We start from the raw sequence: 17,662 nt of genomic DNA, 5'->3' as shown, positions 1-17,662 counted from the left end.
TTTCTGCTGCAGAAAGACTGGGTACCTTAGGTATGTGGCATATTGCCTTCTATTAATAGGTTTCAGCTTCAAATGATTAAGATTATTCCAAAAAGATGGCATTATAAACAGCACTGGGATTGGACACCCAGAGTATTCATCCATCCCAGAGCCAAATTAAGGGGCTGATCCCACATCAAAGGCCTTTTCCCCCAACTTCAGATGCTTCTAAGTGGATGAATGATAACTTTGTATCTGCTTGGGAATGAGACCCCAACAAACAGATCAAAAGACCTGGCTTGTGGGGGCTATCACAGGAAGAGAAAGCCTGGAACTACTTTCGGGCTCCAAGAGGTAAAGGTCCAACACAAGAAACAATCATCCAGAAAACAAATATCTTCAAGGCCCATCAGACACCAGGTACGTGGATCTTACATCAGGAAAACTGGGGCCATGAAACCTAAACTATGCATGATAAAGAAACCTACAACTATTTAAAAATGTAACTGTCTAAAAACAACTAACAACAAACAAAGAATTCTTAGGCAAAATCCAAGAAAAACTCTGGGCACAGAGTGAAGGTCTCTATGACCACAGCTAGCGATGAAAAGGAAGAAACTGGCCGGAGACTTCATGGCTTCTTGTAACCTTGGCTCTGAACTTTTGGTGTAACATTAAATTATACAAAGAAAGCAAAAGAACTGAAATGCTAATTTGTTATCTTCAGATAATCCCATAAAAATGGAGTTTTTCTAAATCTGAATGTTTATTTGCATAGCAAATTACTTGGTTAAGTACACCTGCTGATTCAGGCATTCCTCTCTCTGTGGCCTTCATATTTTAATTTCTCTGCCTAAGAGCTTGTGGCTGATGCTACAAGTTGGTGAGAAGATAAAGTTCCAAGCTATTTTTCTTTAGATAAGAACTTTCTCTGAGCACTCCAGATGCCAAGATCTAAGACTTGGAACTATACTGCAACTCACTTTTAGGTATTTGCAGGGTACCCTTGTGACATTTTAGTGTAAGTGAACAAAATGTAACAGTACAAAACTGTATTGCAGTTAGACTGTCAAAGTTCACATTACTTAAATCACTTGCTAATTTTTTTTTTTAAAATAACTACAGATATCCAGTATTTGTAGATAAAACAGACAAGTTAACATTCAAAATAATTGACAGTGTAAAAAACTTGACACTTTCACTTCCTAGTTAGTTTCAACCAAGATATTTCCTCAAGTTATTTGAACAAACCTTGTTTATCTTCACAGATGCAGTTTCCTTATTTCTTTCATCATCTGAAATACCACCTGTGCAAAAATTAAGATGACACACTTTGGTCTCAATTTTAACACATTTTGCTCTTTTTTAATTGTACGTTTAAGAGCATTAATGCAACAGCAATATTATATGCACTGTCAAGTGAGACTCTCTCCATATACTTTTAACTGTTACAGGCAAGAGCCAAGAAGTAATTTATAGAGAATAACCAGTAAAAATTGTTGGGAACTGCTTTGAGAGGAAATTGCTACCAGCGCATACAAGACTGGAAAATGAAATATTGAGTAGTCCATTAATTTATATAAATCAGAACATAAACATACAATCTCACTGAGAGAGAGAGAGGCGTGCTGATCAAACTAGGTTTATGTTGTGATATATACTTTTCCACAAAGAATTTCTCAGCAGTCAATTGGAGAGATGCTTATAGAACTAAATTTATGCATTCCAGATTACCAAAGTTATTCAGTTTTTATTTAGAAACTAAACAGATTATTAAAGCAATTCTTAAACTTGTCCATGGACCAACTGCTTGTAAACCACAGAGATCGAGCTAGTCAAAGTAATAGCTCTCCTTATTTCCAACCACTAAACTGCCTTAACAGACAGTGAAAAGTACACCACCACTTTCCTAATATGACGGTAATAGAAATAATAAAATACAATAAATACACAGCAATTGCTATACCTGACACCAGGATGATATGGAATAATTAGTGGGAGGAGAGGGGATTCAAAATTGGGAAAAAGAGAAAGGGATCAATGACACAATATTTCTTCTATTTAGTTACGGCCAACTCTATGAAAGGGTTTGTGAACTCACGGATTATTGAAAAAATTGACAATATTGTCAAGATACAAGGCTGATTTAACAAAAACTGTCCATGTGTACCATTTCCCATTAATTGTACTGGGAGTTCGGGGGTTTTGAAGAGCCACAAAAATGATTCAAAAGCTGGAGAAAATTCCTTACAATGAGAGGCTTACAGAGCTCAATGTGTTTAGCTTATCAAAAAGAAAACCGAGAGGGGTGACTTCATCAGTGTATAAATACTTCCATGGGGAGTAAATACCAGGTACTAAAGGGCTCTTTAATCTAGTGGAGAAAGGCATAACAAGCACCAATGCTGGAAGTAGAAGCTAGACAAATTCTAACAGGAAATAAGGCACCCATTTTTAACTGTGAGCATGATTAAACACTGGAACAAACTGCCAAGGGAAGCAGTGGATTTTACAACTCTTGATGTCTTCTAATCAAGACTGGATGCTTTCTGGAAGGTATGTTTTTAATTAAACAAGTTACTGGGATCAGTACAATATAACTGGGTGAAATTTAATGGCCTGTGATATACAGGAGGTCACAGCAGATGATTTAAGGGCCCCTTCTGCTTGAAGCTCTGTGAAGGTCCTTAAAGCCTGCATTTCACCACCAGATAAAAAAAATGTTTTCCAATCACTTCAAGAGAAAATCTGAGGGTATGTCTATACTGCAATATGACCCATGGCACTGTGCAGCTGGCCCGGGTCAGCTGACTCGGGCTTGTGGGGCTACAAACTGCAGGTTAGATGCAGGTTAGATGCCAAAAGGGGCTCAGAGCCCAAACTCCAGCCTAAGCCTGAACATCTGACCTGCAGTTTGTACACACAGCCCGAGGCCCATGAGCTTGAGTCAATTAACCTGGGCTCTGAGACTCAGTGCTGAGGTTTTTTTTTTTTTGCAATGTAGATGTACTGTAACAGATCAACTTCAATATCACAAGCCAACTTTAAGTGTTATTATTTATAGCTATTAATAAAATATAACAAAGAAAATGTCATCTTACAATGTTGTCTCTACATTATAACAGATTAAATGGCTACTGTCAAGCAAAGGAAACTTTTTAAAATAACTGTTGTAGCACCTTAGATTAATAATTTTTAAGAATCACTTTAATATTGTTTACTTTCTAAGCTATCTGATAATGGCCTTTTTCCAAGTAGGCTACAGTTTCCAAAATTTGGCTGACTTTTGTGAACTATAAAGCTCTTAAAAAACGTGATGCTGGTACTATTAACTAGAGAAAGGCTCTCTGAAAATGTCCCCCCCAAATACTGCTAAAGCAACTCAGTTCTGAACTGCTATAACCTCAGTTCTATGGGCTTCCTGTTAGCAGAGACTGTCAATGTGTTGAATTCTGATAAACTGTGCAGTGGTTCCATGATGCAGACCACCACCTGGTAGGTTGAAACCAAATCCATTTCACTTGTGATATACGCCAGTTTCATTATGATTAAAAAGAAAGCTTTCATATTAACTTACATGGAATAGCGTATATATAGTTCTACCATAACCAGAAGTTTTCCCTTTACATCCAAATTCTGAATAATAGAAAGCTGGGTTCCATTTATACATGGAAATGAAACAAGACTGACAATCTTAAAAAAACTATGAAAACGAAGGTAAGAAAATAATCCTAGAATATGGGGGTGGCTCTACAAGTAACAACAAGAGAAAGAAAAATATCAACTTACTGTAGTTCTTCAAATCTTTACAGAGTTTTTCTATTAATGGTCTTTTGTCAGCACGTGCATCCCTTCTGTAATATTAATGAAGAGTTATTTGCAATAGCACCTATGGGTACTACTGCACTAGACACACACAGTCACTGCCCTAAAGAGCTTTAAAACCTTGGTAGGTTTTAAGCTCTTGGATTGCTAAGGGTCAGACTGCAGGACCAGAGCCAAGATTTGCAACTTCACATCATCTGCAATGCAAAATTTTGCATTAATTGGCCCTGTTTCAAGCAATTAGTTTTATAATTGCAAAGAATCAAAACTTTCACTATATTATCAATTACCAGATCAATTTGAGAACCACTGAGTAACAATGTCTTGGGTATACAGACTATTTTATTTGTTACTATTTTTCTAAGAGTACCAACTGACGAACTTGCATGTTTTTAATTTTCAGCAAAACCTTTACAGTTAATCTTTTAATAGTTTTAGAAATTTAAAAAGGGAATTTAAAACTTTATTCAGGAAAATACATCAACACTGGTTTACAAATAAGCTAGTTTATTTTAAGAATACAGTATACAGCTCTTAGTGAATTTGCTTACTATATTTTGGCACATAAAACTTTAATATTTAAATCTGCATGCTTGCATATCGGAGAAACAGCTGCTAATTGCTTTCTGAGCTACTGCAAGTTCTGAAATCACAACTTAGTTGAAATCAGAAGCAATGAAGTCAGCATCGTATTATTGTGGCTCCTTCACTGTTCTATTCATAGATTAATTTATAGTCAGTTTATTTTACTGTTGAATAAGCTTATTTAGACATGGAAGTCAGAACCATAAACAGAGTTAAGTAAAGCGCCACACCACCAAACTAGTGCTTATGCCAATGGCGTAGAGACTGAAAAAAAACCAAAGATTTAATAGGACACTAGCATTCCTTCCTCCATATGGATCAGTAAAAGCTAATGACTTTTTTTTAAAGCCATGCCATATGCACCAGTTTTAACCATGATCACGTTTCTTTCAATGTATAAAGAGACTACTTATGTTCATCTGACTGTATTGCCAGAGATCCCATTAGCAAAGTAATGGAGGGGAAGTGCTTTCACTTTGGTGGCAAGTGCTTTTCCCCATAAGGGGCCATATCCATTATACGTCTAAAGTTAATATTTTCAAAGCAGTGTAGGTGATTTAGCCATACATCCCCTCCATAAAAATTAATAGAAGATGTGTTAAATCCCCAGCCTGATTTGAAAATATCAGCCTATATAAATCCATAAGTTTTCTTACAAGTCATTTCATAGGTTGTATTAAAAGGAGAATCATGAAAATATTAGAAATTTAATTTCACTGCAATCTACCCATATTTTTTAGTGTCTTGATAAAATTATTTAGAAAAGGCAAAGAAACATGCAGTTAGTTGCCTTCTGAAGAACGTCCCAGCCCAGGTTTCAATGGTTAACAGCAAATGGTGACTCTTAACCCATTATCCAATATTTTCTACAATCAAGCAGACACGGCATCAGTATCAAATTTATGTACCACTTACAGGAGAATGGGACATTTTGCACTCCATATCTAAAACTTATTAAAATTGGAAAACATGCTCAAAACTGTCTCCAATCTGTAAATCTGACAGTCATATTTATATTTGGGATTCATATATTACCACATATTACATTCAGAGCACAACCAACCTCATAAAGATTTTTGTATTCATGTGGTAATATTTTTCCTTATTGCAGCAGCAGTTTTCTTTTTCTCCCTTCTCCCTTAGTTGAATCTTCTCCTGAACCTGCAATAAAAAAAACGAAGTCAGTCTTGGAACTAGAGTGCACAGTATAATGTGTAAAAAATATTATTTGAAAACTAATGAATGAGAACTTATTTATTCCTTAATCTTACAAGCTCCACTAGGAAAGTATGAAACTTCCTTAAGAGATAGTTATTTGGATCCCAAAATGTACACGTCTTGTCAGGTATTTTTACAAATCTTAACTTGATATATAACGACTTACTGGCCTTGTCAATCATGCATTTAAATTCTGCAAGATCAAAATGGTTACATAATCTGTCAAGATTCAGATTTTCATAGCAAGTAATACCATTATTCTCCATCCGAGTTTGTTAAAAAACAGCATTATGCACTACTTCCCAATCAGAAATAGTTATTTACAGTTACAATGGTTCTTCGAGATGTGATGCAGACATGTAATACACTTAGGTGTGCGCACACCCAGCACACCAGAGCCAGAGATTTTGCCTAGCAGTACCCATAGACGGGTGGTGCACACAGTTCATGGCTGTGGAACCTCCCCAGGGTTATATGAGGCAGTGCTGCCCCGAGTGGCCTCAGTTCCTTTGCATCAAACCCCAATATAAGGGGACTCCGATGCAGAGGCAATGGAGGGTGGGTAGTGGAATACATGTCTACAACCCATCTCATAGAACCAGTTACAGTAATCAATCATTTCTTCTTCTTTGAGTAGATGCAGATGTTTATTCCACCTAGGTGACTTGTAAGCAGAATCCCTTCCAGGAGGTGGGACTATGAGTCTATTAAGTAGGGATTGTAGTACTGCCCTTCCTAAGTTTGTGTCCACTCTGGAAGATGCGGCAATAGCATAATGGTCAATATATGTACACATGCACAACCACATTACTGCCCTGCAAATGTCCACTATGGAACTGTCATTGAGGAATTCTATTGAGATCGTCAAATGAGCTTGTACCTGCCAAGGAGGCGCAGCCGAAGCTATCTCATATACCGCCTTCATACATGTAATGAGACTATGAGGATAAGCTTCGCGTGATCCGCCTTGAACTTGACGGTGACCTGGGGAATGACTGAGATGGGGGAAAGGCATACAGGAGAGTCAATTGCCAACTCTAGTGGAAAGCATCTGAGAGGAAGCCCGGACGGAGGCCCCCCGAGAGCAGAACATCTGATATTTCCTGTTTTCCCTTGTGGCAAACAGGTTGACCATGGGAATGCCCCACACTGCAAAGACAACCTGGAGAACACTAATCTTCAGGGACCACACCTGACTCAGGGAAAAATACCTGCTAAGGTGGTCGTGAGATGATTTTGAACCCAGGGTAAGTGGACAGCTATCAGAGTAATGTCTTCCTCAATGCAAAATTGCCACAGATTGATTGCCTCTAGGCCAGGGGTCTCAAAGTCCCGGCCTGAGGGCCATCTGCAGCCCGAGAACCTCCCCATGCTGCCCGCGAAGGACAGAAGCAGCCACACCGCCCCCTGCAGCTCCCATTGGCTGGGGGAGAGGGACAGCGATACCATCACTAGCTGCTGGGCAGTCAGCCATGGAGGCAGCATCATTAGTTGCCAGGCAGAGTCAGCCATGGAGGCGTCACTTTTTTCCCCACAATGAATACAAACAAGTCAAAATTCTGAACACAACTATCTGATGCCCACCTTGCTGCAATCCTGAAGGTTTCAACTGCTCAGCCACTGAGGTCAAACATCAACAAACTCACAGAACTGAAGCATTGCCAGGCGTCCGGCAAACACTAGAAACACTGGCAGGCTAAGAATTGTATAAAGTTGTATGACAGTTTTATTATTTCTAAGAAATTCAAAATAAAAAATACAATATAAACATTTTCTTTTCTGAGCACCATCTTCAGTAACATTACTGGCCCACTGGGAGCATCTGAGGACTGGCACTGGCCCTAAGGTAAACTGACTTTGAGACCCCTGCCCTAGGCAGAGTGACCTGGAATGTGCTCCCCCAGCTTGTTCACACAGTACATCACAGTGGTATCGTAGGTGAGCAAGTGAACCACTGAATGTCTTATACGGTACTGGAAGGCACAGCATGCATTGTGGATGGCCTTAAGCTCCAGCATGTTGATATGGAGCGAGGCCTCCCGCTTCAACCACAATGCCTGTACCTTCAGCAAGTCCAGGTGTGCCCCCCCAACCTAGCAGGGAAGCGCTGGTAATCACTTACTAGGTGGGTGAGGGCTGGGTGAAGACTCCGGCAACGCAGGCAGAGCTAGACCAGAGGGAGCAAGGAAGCGATCCGTTTCAGCTATTGTCCAGAATGAGGCAGGAAGCAGTGCATCAGATGGAGGTGATACTGTTGGTACTGAACCTACTAGTGCCGAACACGGAGTTGTAAACAGTGGCACTGAAGCACCCGACTGTACCGACACTGAGGCAAAGCTGTCAGGCAAACATTCTGTGGGCACATCCACCACTGTAAGGAGTCTAGTTCTAGTGGAGAGAGATGAACTAGTCTGTCCAGCAAATGAAGGCTGGGGTGGTAGACCATCTTGACACACATCTGAAGGAGGCAGAGGTTCAGCCTCACTAACTGAGCCACCTGCATGCAAACGGATATGTGCCTCCATAGGCTCAGACACACCCGGACTGTCATGGAAGACTAAGATTGCAGACTGAGGCAGACCCATCAAATTGTCTGAAAGCAGTCGATCAATAGGAATGATCTTGTGGAACCTAAGGACCCCAATGAACTTGACTTTTTGAGTGGGAGCCAAAGCTGACTTTCCAGCATTTAGAATGAGGTCCAAACGGTTAAGTAAGTGCAATGTGGTACTGATGTGAGTGAGAACTTCCTCTCTGGATCTGCCCCTCAGTAACCAGTCATTGAGGTACAGGAAGATATGGATTCCCTGATATATAGTAACCACACCACGCAGTTGGTGAAGACTCGGAGTGGAAGAGAGGCTGAACAGCAGCACTGTGTATTGAAAATGGTGTTCTACAATGAAGCAAAGGATTTGCCTGTGGCTGAGCAGAATTGCTGAGAATGGGCGACAGGCAATGGATCCCTTGATACCTGTTCTGTTCATTCCCTCTGGGGCACCTTCCATTGGCCACTGTCAGAAGACAGGATACTGGGCTAGATGGACCTTTGGTCTGATCCAGTATGGCCGTTCTTATGAAGTAGGGATCCTGGAGGTCAAAGCAGCAAACCAATCATTCTGAGAGAACATAGGGAGGACAGTCGAAAGTAACCATTTGGAACCTCATATATCTGATATGTTTGCTGAGGCCGCAAAGATCAAGGATAGGTCTCAGCCTCCTTTGGATTTGGTTATTAAGAAGTACTGGGAGTAGAAGCCAGGACCTCAGTGTTCCAGTGGAATATCCTTCACCACTCCCAACACCAATGCTTGGTGAACAGTTTCTCACGAGAGGGGTCCCTGAAGAGGGACAGGAAGGGAAGGTGGGGAGGAGGTTTGGAGACAAATTGGATGGCATAACCCAATCTGACAGAATCCAGGACCCAGATGTTGGAAGTAATCAAGCCCCAAGTGCTATAAAAAGGGTCAATCTGTCCCCAAAGGGATGGGAGGATGAAGAGGCAGGAGTAACGATTGGAACAGTAGTCTGGACCAAGTAGTCAAAAGAGCATTTAGACACCACTGAGGGGAAGGTGTGAAGGCTGGCTGAACCGCTTTCTCTTTTGGGATCTATCCCTCTTCTTAGGTTAGTTCTGCTGCTTCAGGGGAAAGGGCTGCACAAAGTTATGATGCTGAGCACCGTAGTGGTGCCTGTGCACTGGCATGGTATACACGCCCACGATCTCAGGGTAGCCCTAGAGTCCTTGAAGGAGTCAAGCATTTCATTGGTCTTGTCTGCAAACAGGGTTCAACTGTTGAAAGGCAAGTCCCCAATCAGGTGCAATGCTGGAATTTAGCAGCCACGAAGCCCTCCTCATAGTGACTGCAGAGGCCACCACCTTGGCCAAAGTGTCTGTAACGTCAAGGGTGGACTGCAGAGATGTTCTGGCCACCAAGCAGCCTTTCTTGACAAAAGCTGGTCCATGAACATGAATATAAGGGCCGAACTAAGGAAGTCGTATTTGGACAGCAACACTGTTGGTTAGCGATTCGCATCCACAGGGATGAGGATGTGTAGACTTTTCTGCCCAAAAAGTCCAATTGCTTAGAGTCTCTGTCCTTGGGGGTGGATTTCAATCTACCCTACTTTAGTCGGTGTGTTGTTGATTGGGAGGGCAACTCTCCCAGGGGAAGATGGCTGCAAAAAGTCCACCAATTTGTGGGTGTTCTTATGCAGGAACTCTGCCTGGATGCCCATGGATGAGGCCACAAGACACAAAGGTCTTGATATCTCAAAGTCTCTGTTATTGAAGGGAAGGATGAACTCAGTACTATAGCGTCATCCGGAGACGAAGACAAGGCTCTTAATTGAGCCAAGGCTGGATCTTGTCTTAGGGATGATGCACCCAGACAAGAGGGCTCTGGAGGCTCCATGGGGAGGAAAATGGCTGATTTCTGCCATCCACAGCTGATCTACAGCCACCACTGCAGATCTGGCAGATGATTTTGTCTTTGAACGAGACGAATAGCAGGACTTGCAGGAACGAGGGGCATCCCGCTCATTCCAAGGGGGCCATAGATATGGATAGGGCATTGGTGGTCAGTAGCCGCCTGACCAGGGAGCGCTTGACAATGTTAGGGACCATAACAGTCCATCAGTGGTTCTCAGTGTTCATTGGATGATGCAGAGCAGGACAACCTTGACTTGGCTATGGAAGAGTTCTGGGATTCCGACAACGCGGGGCAGAGCTAGACCAGTGGGAGCAAAGAAGCGATCCATTTCAGCTATTGTCCAGAATGAGGCAGGAAACAGTGCATCAGATGGAGGTGATACTGTTGGTACTGAACCTACTAGTGCTGAACGCGGAGTTGTAAACAGCGGCACCAAAGCATCCAACTGTACCGACACCGAGGATGGTGAAAGCTGCCAGGGAAACATGTGGCAGTGCTGAGGAGGTTCCTCATACCAATTCTGATACTAACTACCCCCACTACTGGAAGAAGAGCGCTGGGATGAACCGCTGACAGCGGCTTCCTCTACTGGAGGGGCTGTAGGTGGTGCAGCTCTGGGAAAATCCTGATCCTGGACCAGTGGTGAAGTTGGGACCGAAAGGCACATGATGTCTGCGGCTGCCTGACATGCTGATGACATGGACACAGTCAGTACCAGCATCCCCCTCATTGGTACCAGATTCAACAGAGACTGGAACCAGAGTCAACGGTACAGGGTTTCTGACCTTCCCTCTTGATACTATAGCAGGGTTAAAGCTACCTGTGCCATCCTGACCACCAGCACCAGCTCCGTGCCAGTCCATGCTCATCCTGGAGGAGGCAAAAAAGAGTCACCCTGAGACCTGGGGCGGTCTTGATTGATCTTATGTGACCTTTTCCTTGGCACAGTTGACAGGGAACAGCTCCTCCACTTCTTTGGATAGGCGCTACTCCCGAACATGACGTAGACACACTCTCAGAGCCTGAGTGTGACTATCAGCTGGATGAGAGCATTGGTACCAGATCAGGCCATATGACCTGTTCAAGCAGGTGCTGCTTGAAGTGAAGGTTCCTGCAGATCAAACAATGCTCTTTGAGGTGAGCCTTACCAAGGCAAAGCATGCACTGTGTGTGGGGGGATCGTTATTAGGGATCGCTCTCCCATACGAAGCACAGTGTTTAAACCCCAATGAGGGTATCACCAGGGGAAAAAACACTAGAACTAACCAACACTAAACTACTAACACTAATTATATACAGTAAAAATCTAGACTGATTGCAAGGTTGTGAGATTACAACCACACACAGCTCCAACTCCAGACACAAGGGGTAAGAAGGAACTGGGGGCGGGAGGAAGGGAGCACACGGGCAGCACCTCCTCATTTAACCAGGGAAGGGGCCACAGCCTCTACAGGTACTGCTAGGCAAAATCTCCAGCTTTGGTGCGCTGGACATGTACTCAACAAGGTGGAATACACATCTGCATCTACTTGAAGAAAGACTAATTAGCAAATATGAAGTCTCTAGTTTAAGCTGTTTTTGCAGTGCAAAAATTGAATACTTTCCAAATTAGAACAGTCACCCACCCCCACCACAGTTCCATCTCTTAAAAGGACCGTGCCTGATTATCTCAATCGTTCCAACAAAGATTCTCCTGTTGGTTAGAGACAACATGAGAGATTTCCGATAAAGAGGAGCTTTGAGAAAGCATGTGAAAATGGGAAGGAGCACTGTTTCTATTACAAGAGCAACTTTCAACTAAGTTAGAATCTTAATCAGGGAGTTTCTATCATGGCTCCCACAACAAGTTTCTGAATTTTGTTACACTTGATCATAATCCTTCATCTTTATACTTTTGTGAATTCCTTGTTCTAGACTCAACTTTTAAAATACTTCTGACACTTGAAAGATTATCAAGTACCATATATCACTTGTATAGTTAGGCCACTGGTGTGCTGATATCACAGCCTATCATGCTGACGAATATTTTCTCATTGTTTCCTTGTATTCCCTCCCATTTGTCGGTATCCATCTGTTGTCTCTTGTCTTGTACTTAGCTTGTAAGATCTTTAGGACAGAGACCCTCTTTTTGTTGGGTTTGCACAGACCCCAGTGGAATGGGGTCCCAGTCCATGACTGGGGTTCCTGGGCACTATGGTAATACAACAAATAATTCTCCTATTGTAATACGCAAACTACCCATATATCAGGAACACTAAACAATAGACCATTATGCTTCACACAAAATTTTGTTTGTGGCCTCATGCAAATCTTACTCATAATTGTCCTGCTAGATGAACATCCAGAATTTTTGCTGTTTTGACAGCCCTATTTTGCTGCCGATAATGCAATTATTTTGAACATTCATAGATAAGACCAGAAGGAGCCATTGTGATTTAGTCTGACCTCCAGTTTAACACAGGTCAGAGAACTTATTTAAACTATAGCATCTCTTTTAGAAAAACATCACCTCTTGATTTAAAGATCACCAGTGATAGGGAATCCACTACAATCCTTGGTAAGTTGTTCCAATGTTTAATTACTCTTGTTCTTTAAAAAAACCCACACCTTATTTCCAGTCTGAATATGTCTAGCATTAACTTCCAGCTATTGACTGCTAGACTGAATATCTGTTTCCCATATAGATTGTGATCAAGTCACCCCTTAACGGTCTCTTTATGACATTAGAAGCTAGGTTTATCTTCTCCCACAACCACTACAAAACCCTCATCCTCAAAAACTTGGTTTATCTTGCATCAGCCACTTCCTTGATTCTTCAGAAGAGAATTCAGAAATAAAAATGGGATTGAAAAGTAGTTTTCTATTGACGGGAGGCAGGCTATTGGCTATAGGTCAATGATAACAGAAAGACAACCTGCATTGCCAGGAGACACTAGAAACAACTGACAGGAATTTGTCACCTGATAATTAGTGTCTCAACCTGATATTCCACTGAACTGCAAAAAAAAAAAAACTACCTCACTGCTGCTGAAGAATGCTGAAGCCAGCTTGCTTTGCTGTGTTAGCCGCAAGAAGTACATTACATAAGAATTGCACTAGGCATATTTACTTGCCGGTGCAATTCAAGATGTTGATATTGATCTATGAAAACTTTTTATTTTTTTCTAGGTATCTGAAAATACTATCGCTCTCTGAAAAACTGCCCCCCCCGTGTGTGCTCCACCTCAACCGCTGTATACAGCTGAGCCTTTCACAGTCACTCAACAAACATACATCTGATTGGGGCAAAGCTTCTTGATACTTGAAATTAATTTCAATTTTTACTGGTGACTGTATAGAACAGCAAAACCTGTACATACAAGCAGCACTTTTTCTGAAAAAGGATAATTTACATGCAAATTTATACAAAGTTAGCTTATAAAGACACTTAAGTATTTTCTTTTTTAAGTGAAGATAAGATGCAAGGAAAATGCCTATTTTGGGGGATGCTGTAAAAGTTTGCTAAGAAAAAATGTTTTTTGTTCAAAAAGTTCAAAAAGTGCAGTGTATTTAACCAGTGAGTCTTAGCTAATAATAATAATTTATGAACAACAGGCTTCAGCATGGCCCACAAGTTCCTACAATTGAAATGTATTTGAAAAAGAAAAGAACCCTGGACTTACCTTTATATGGTATTTTAATACACCAAGCTGATATACCGCTTGAAAAGGTTTGCGATCAATCGGACATGAAGCCATAATCTGAGAGAAGATTTTTCATCTATTAGGATTTACACCAAATTAGAAAAAACAAACAAACAATTTTCTAGACTTTTAATTCATTTAATTCTCCTGGACTTCTTAACAGAAATCTCTTAGCCTCTCACTGGAAAAAGAAAAATAGTCCAACCGTAGAGGAATGGATTCAATAAATATGGGAAGTTGTTATGGAAAAATTAAACACACTAATTACATACCCAGAAAAACAGACAGAGGACAAATGGATACTTTGATATTTGGTTAGCTTTTATTCAGTACTCAGACAAAGTACGTTCTCCTATAAAATAGCCCAGCATGCTTGTTCAATTTTTTTAAAAATAAAAATATTGGATAAACATGCCTATTCTGTTCAATGAGCAGAGATTTCACTCAATTTAATAAGATCACTAGAAACATGTCTTAGATGTAAGGAGGCTCACTGTGTAATAAGACAACACTTTGTTAAAGAAAGATCTGATGACTATATTTTTGTATGATATGTGTCTAAACAAAAGCTCATTGACACACTAATTATTGTAGGAAGTGTAATTGTAGCCATGTTGACCCCTGAATATTGGGGAGACAAGGTGAGTATGGTAATATCTTTTATTGGACTAACTTCTGTTGGTGAGAGAGACAAACTTTCGAGCCACACCTGAAGAAGAGCACTGTGTGGCTCAAAAGCTGGTCTTTCTCACCTATAGAAGTTGGTGAAATAAAAGATACTACCTCACCTACCTTGTTCCTCTAATACTGATTTATTATTTTGTTTCTGATATTTACATGGCAAGGATATGTAAACCTGTTAAGACTTCCTAAACAAAGTACCAAAAAACCGACAAAAATGAAAGTAATTTGCTAGAAACATGCAATGTTACAACTTGCTCATATTAACTGATTTGCATTTATTACCCTAGTAAAATTTTATCAACCATCATAAAAGCTGTCATGTACAGACTCATAATTTCACCCAACCATTGAACTTTTAATTACGGACAAAACTGCTATATGTGAAATAGAATGTACCAAAATATCTAGTTCAGCAGGTACTCTCCAGAAATAATATTACATGAAGTTAGCTGCAGCTCTTTTTTTTTCCCTCTCACAGATATGGGGTATCAAGGACGCTGAATAAAAAATACTGTTTCTGAATCTTTTTGAAAAAAGTTTATCCACTTCAATTCACCTTACTTAACATCACAACACTTAGATATATTTATAGTGAAAACAACGATAAGTTTATTACCAATGATTCAAGAGATAGTGAGCAAGGATAATGAAAAGAAAAAGTTATATTTAAAACAAAACAAAAAAAAACATAACATTTTCTAGAGACTAAACTTAACTATTAGGTTAACCTCACTCACAGGCTTTTGAAGAGTCTTCAAATCAAAACTGGCCCTGATCCCATTTTCATGAGTGTAAATGTACTGCACTTTTACTCCCTAGGTGCAGGATGACAGGATGTCTTTTTTGTTCCCAAAATATGCGCCAGCCAGTGAACCTTTAAAGGGTATCAAGATAAGGTTCTCTTCCTCTGTTGTATTTCTATACCTGTTCATTCCTTTCCGAAATTCTTACAATCCTTCATCTGCATTTAGCTCTGATGGGTAACGTAAGACCAATTGTGAAGCAGATAAAACTTAATTTACATTTTAACAGAGACAGGTAAATAAACATCTTTTGTCTGACAGGAAACCTGCTTCTTCACCTCTGCTGTGATACAGAACATATTTTCAGCAGACATACATAACGCCTTACATAGCATCTGTATATATATTTCATAACAATGACAATGACCGGTGTGACCCCTGGCTTTCATTTAAACCCACATATGATTTTCTTGGTGAACCAGAATGTACCTACTAGAATCAGAATATTCTTGTAACCCCCTTGCCAGCTGGCATTCAGGGTTCCTTGAGTCATAGCATATATACAAAAAGTTCACATAACTAAATTTTTCTATAATGTGCAACCATGGATAACACAGTCTATGTTCATATAGTGCCTTTCATACCAATGGGATCCCACAGCTCTTTACAAACACCGTACATGAGTCACTTTGCCCACTACTAAAGGACAGCCACGTCTGCAGTGGAACTCATCAGCTTTTTTATGGCGCACAGCATCATTATGACAATTTAGGATAGGAAATGAAGTTCATAACTAACTGAAATGTAAACGTGATTAACTAACTGTAATGCTGTTCTCTTGCTGCAGAGAGGAAATGGTTCCTACCACTCCTAGGCATTAGTCTCCCTCTGCCCCCATTTAATTGGATCTGGCTTCTCACATACCCCTGCCACTCTCCTCCTTCTGTCTTATTCTTTTACCTTACAGGCTTCCTAGGATTACCCCCACCCTCCACATGATACAACTATCCTCTCTGTGTCTTTCCATGGATTAAACCCTGGTGGGAGATTGTGTTACTTGCCAAAGTGCTGAAGCAACAATGCCAAAGTGCTCAGTGCCAAATGAAAGAACTTATGCAATGGAACAGAGGATTCTTTAAGATCTTCAGAGACTAGCTTTCCATTTATGCTCCTGATCTAGTGGTGGCTGAAGAGTTCTGCCCTGGTGTCACCAAAAGAAAACTTAAGTAATGGAGAACAAGACCCGACTAGAAGGCACAGGGGCATGCAGAATAGATACTAAAGCAGAGTAGGTGCTGAACAGGAACAATAATTGAAGAGGTGTATCTTCTGTGGGGAACCTTTGCTGAACTGTCAGGAGGAAATGAATAAAATGTTCCAGGGTGGTAGCTAAGTTCCATATAGTGAGATAAGACTGTCAGATATGGGGATGAATTTTGGTGGGTACCCCCGACTCTTGCTAGACAGCTAAGATCCAGGAGTAAGAATCCTACAAAACAGCTTCACAAAATAGAATTTCAAGGTGAGCAACATTCTCTTACTGCTGTATACTAGTCTTTTCTCTCCTAGAACACTACTCTACCGCCACACAATCAAAGCAGAGACTGCGAAGAAATCAGGAAACCTTTCTTTTTAAATTTTCAGTTTTTTAAAATAATAGCAGAGCTTAACTGTAAAATGTCTTTTGTCACTGTGTATATACACTAGTGTTTTTAAGTTGATTCCTCTGTAGAAAATAATAATAAAAAAAAAATCGGACAGTAGTTCAAGTCATATTGAGCAACTCTTTTTATCCTCAGTTGTTTTTATAGAATATATTGAAAATAGGCTCCATTTTGGAAGGTGGAGGAAAGAGGACAGTCTTTCAGATTAGAATTTTCAGGTAACTGCTTAGTTTTTTTCCACCCCAATGGATGTACCTTTGCCTTTAAAATAAACCACAAACCTTCAGGAACTTGTATATGGTGGTATAAACCTAGTTATTGTACATTTCAAAGAAGATACATTATTGTCATATCTTCTGTATTCTGAATTGGGTGATTTCTCATAACTCATAAGTTAAAGTAATTGATAGTTATTTATAAATGAATGATGCAGAAGAAAAAGAAGAATCAAGGTAGGTAAGCAAATATTAAACTACTCCTTCACCCAAATACAAAACAAAACCTTTAAAACAGTAAATATTTAATACTAATTAATTAGGAAAACTAATGACCAAACTACATGACATAAACATACTTCTAGTGGCCACACATTTAAAATATACTTCTATAAAACCACTTATAAATTTCCCCACCAATGGCATTTTGGTATCTCCCCACCAGACTTTACAAAGAAATTTAAAATTATATTTATATAAATTACATGGGCTGAAGGGATCGTAGAGCCCCAGAGGAGAAAGGAATCTTCATAAAAGTTATTTATTTGAGGTTTTCCCACACTTATCTTTAGCCATGATGGAAAAAGAAGACAGGTCCCCATGGCAACTAACAAAACTTACATACAAGCAAAC

The 17,662-nt window shown here is 40.3% G+C and overlaps 1 protein-coding gene across 5 annotated transcripts in view; it reads right to left on the bottom strand.

The window, feature by feature from the left end:
- Positions 1-17,662, bottom strand: part of SCAF11 (SR-related CTD associated factor 11) — a 67,873-nt gene that overhangs the window by 25,234 nt on the left and 24,977 nt on the right. For 4 of the 5 annotated variants that reach the window (XM_038392427.2, XM_038392438.2, XM_038392466.2 and 1 more), the window contains 4 exons: positions 13,703-13,780; positions 5,453-5,550; positions 3,769-3,833; positions 1,231-1,286 (listed from right to left, as the gene is read on the bottom strand). In XM_038392427.2, the coding sequence (XP_038248355.1) occupies positions 1,231-1,286; positions 3,769-3,833; positions 5,453-5,550; positions 13,703-13,780 (297 nt within the window). Of the gene's footprint in view, positions 1-1,230; positions 1,287-3,768; positions 3,834-5,452; positions 5,551-13,702; positions 13,781-15,144; positions 17,635-17,662 lie in introns of those variants that run through there. The other variant, XM_038392472.2, reaches the window with a different exon arrangement.

The sequence above is a fragment of the Dermochelys coriacea genome, chromosome 1 (genome assembly GCF_009764565.3).
Source record: "Dermochelys coriacea isolate rDerCor1 chromosome 1, rDerCor1.pri.v4, whole genome shotgun sequence".
Taxonomy (NCBI): domain Eukaryota; kingdom Metazoa; phylum Chordata; order Testudines; family Dermochelyidae; genus Dermochelys; species Dermochelys coriacea.
The sequence above is the reverse complement of the archived record's forward strand: the minus strand, read 5'-3'. Positions and strand labels throughout refer to the sequence as shown.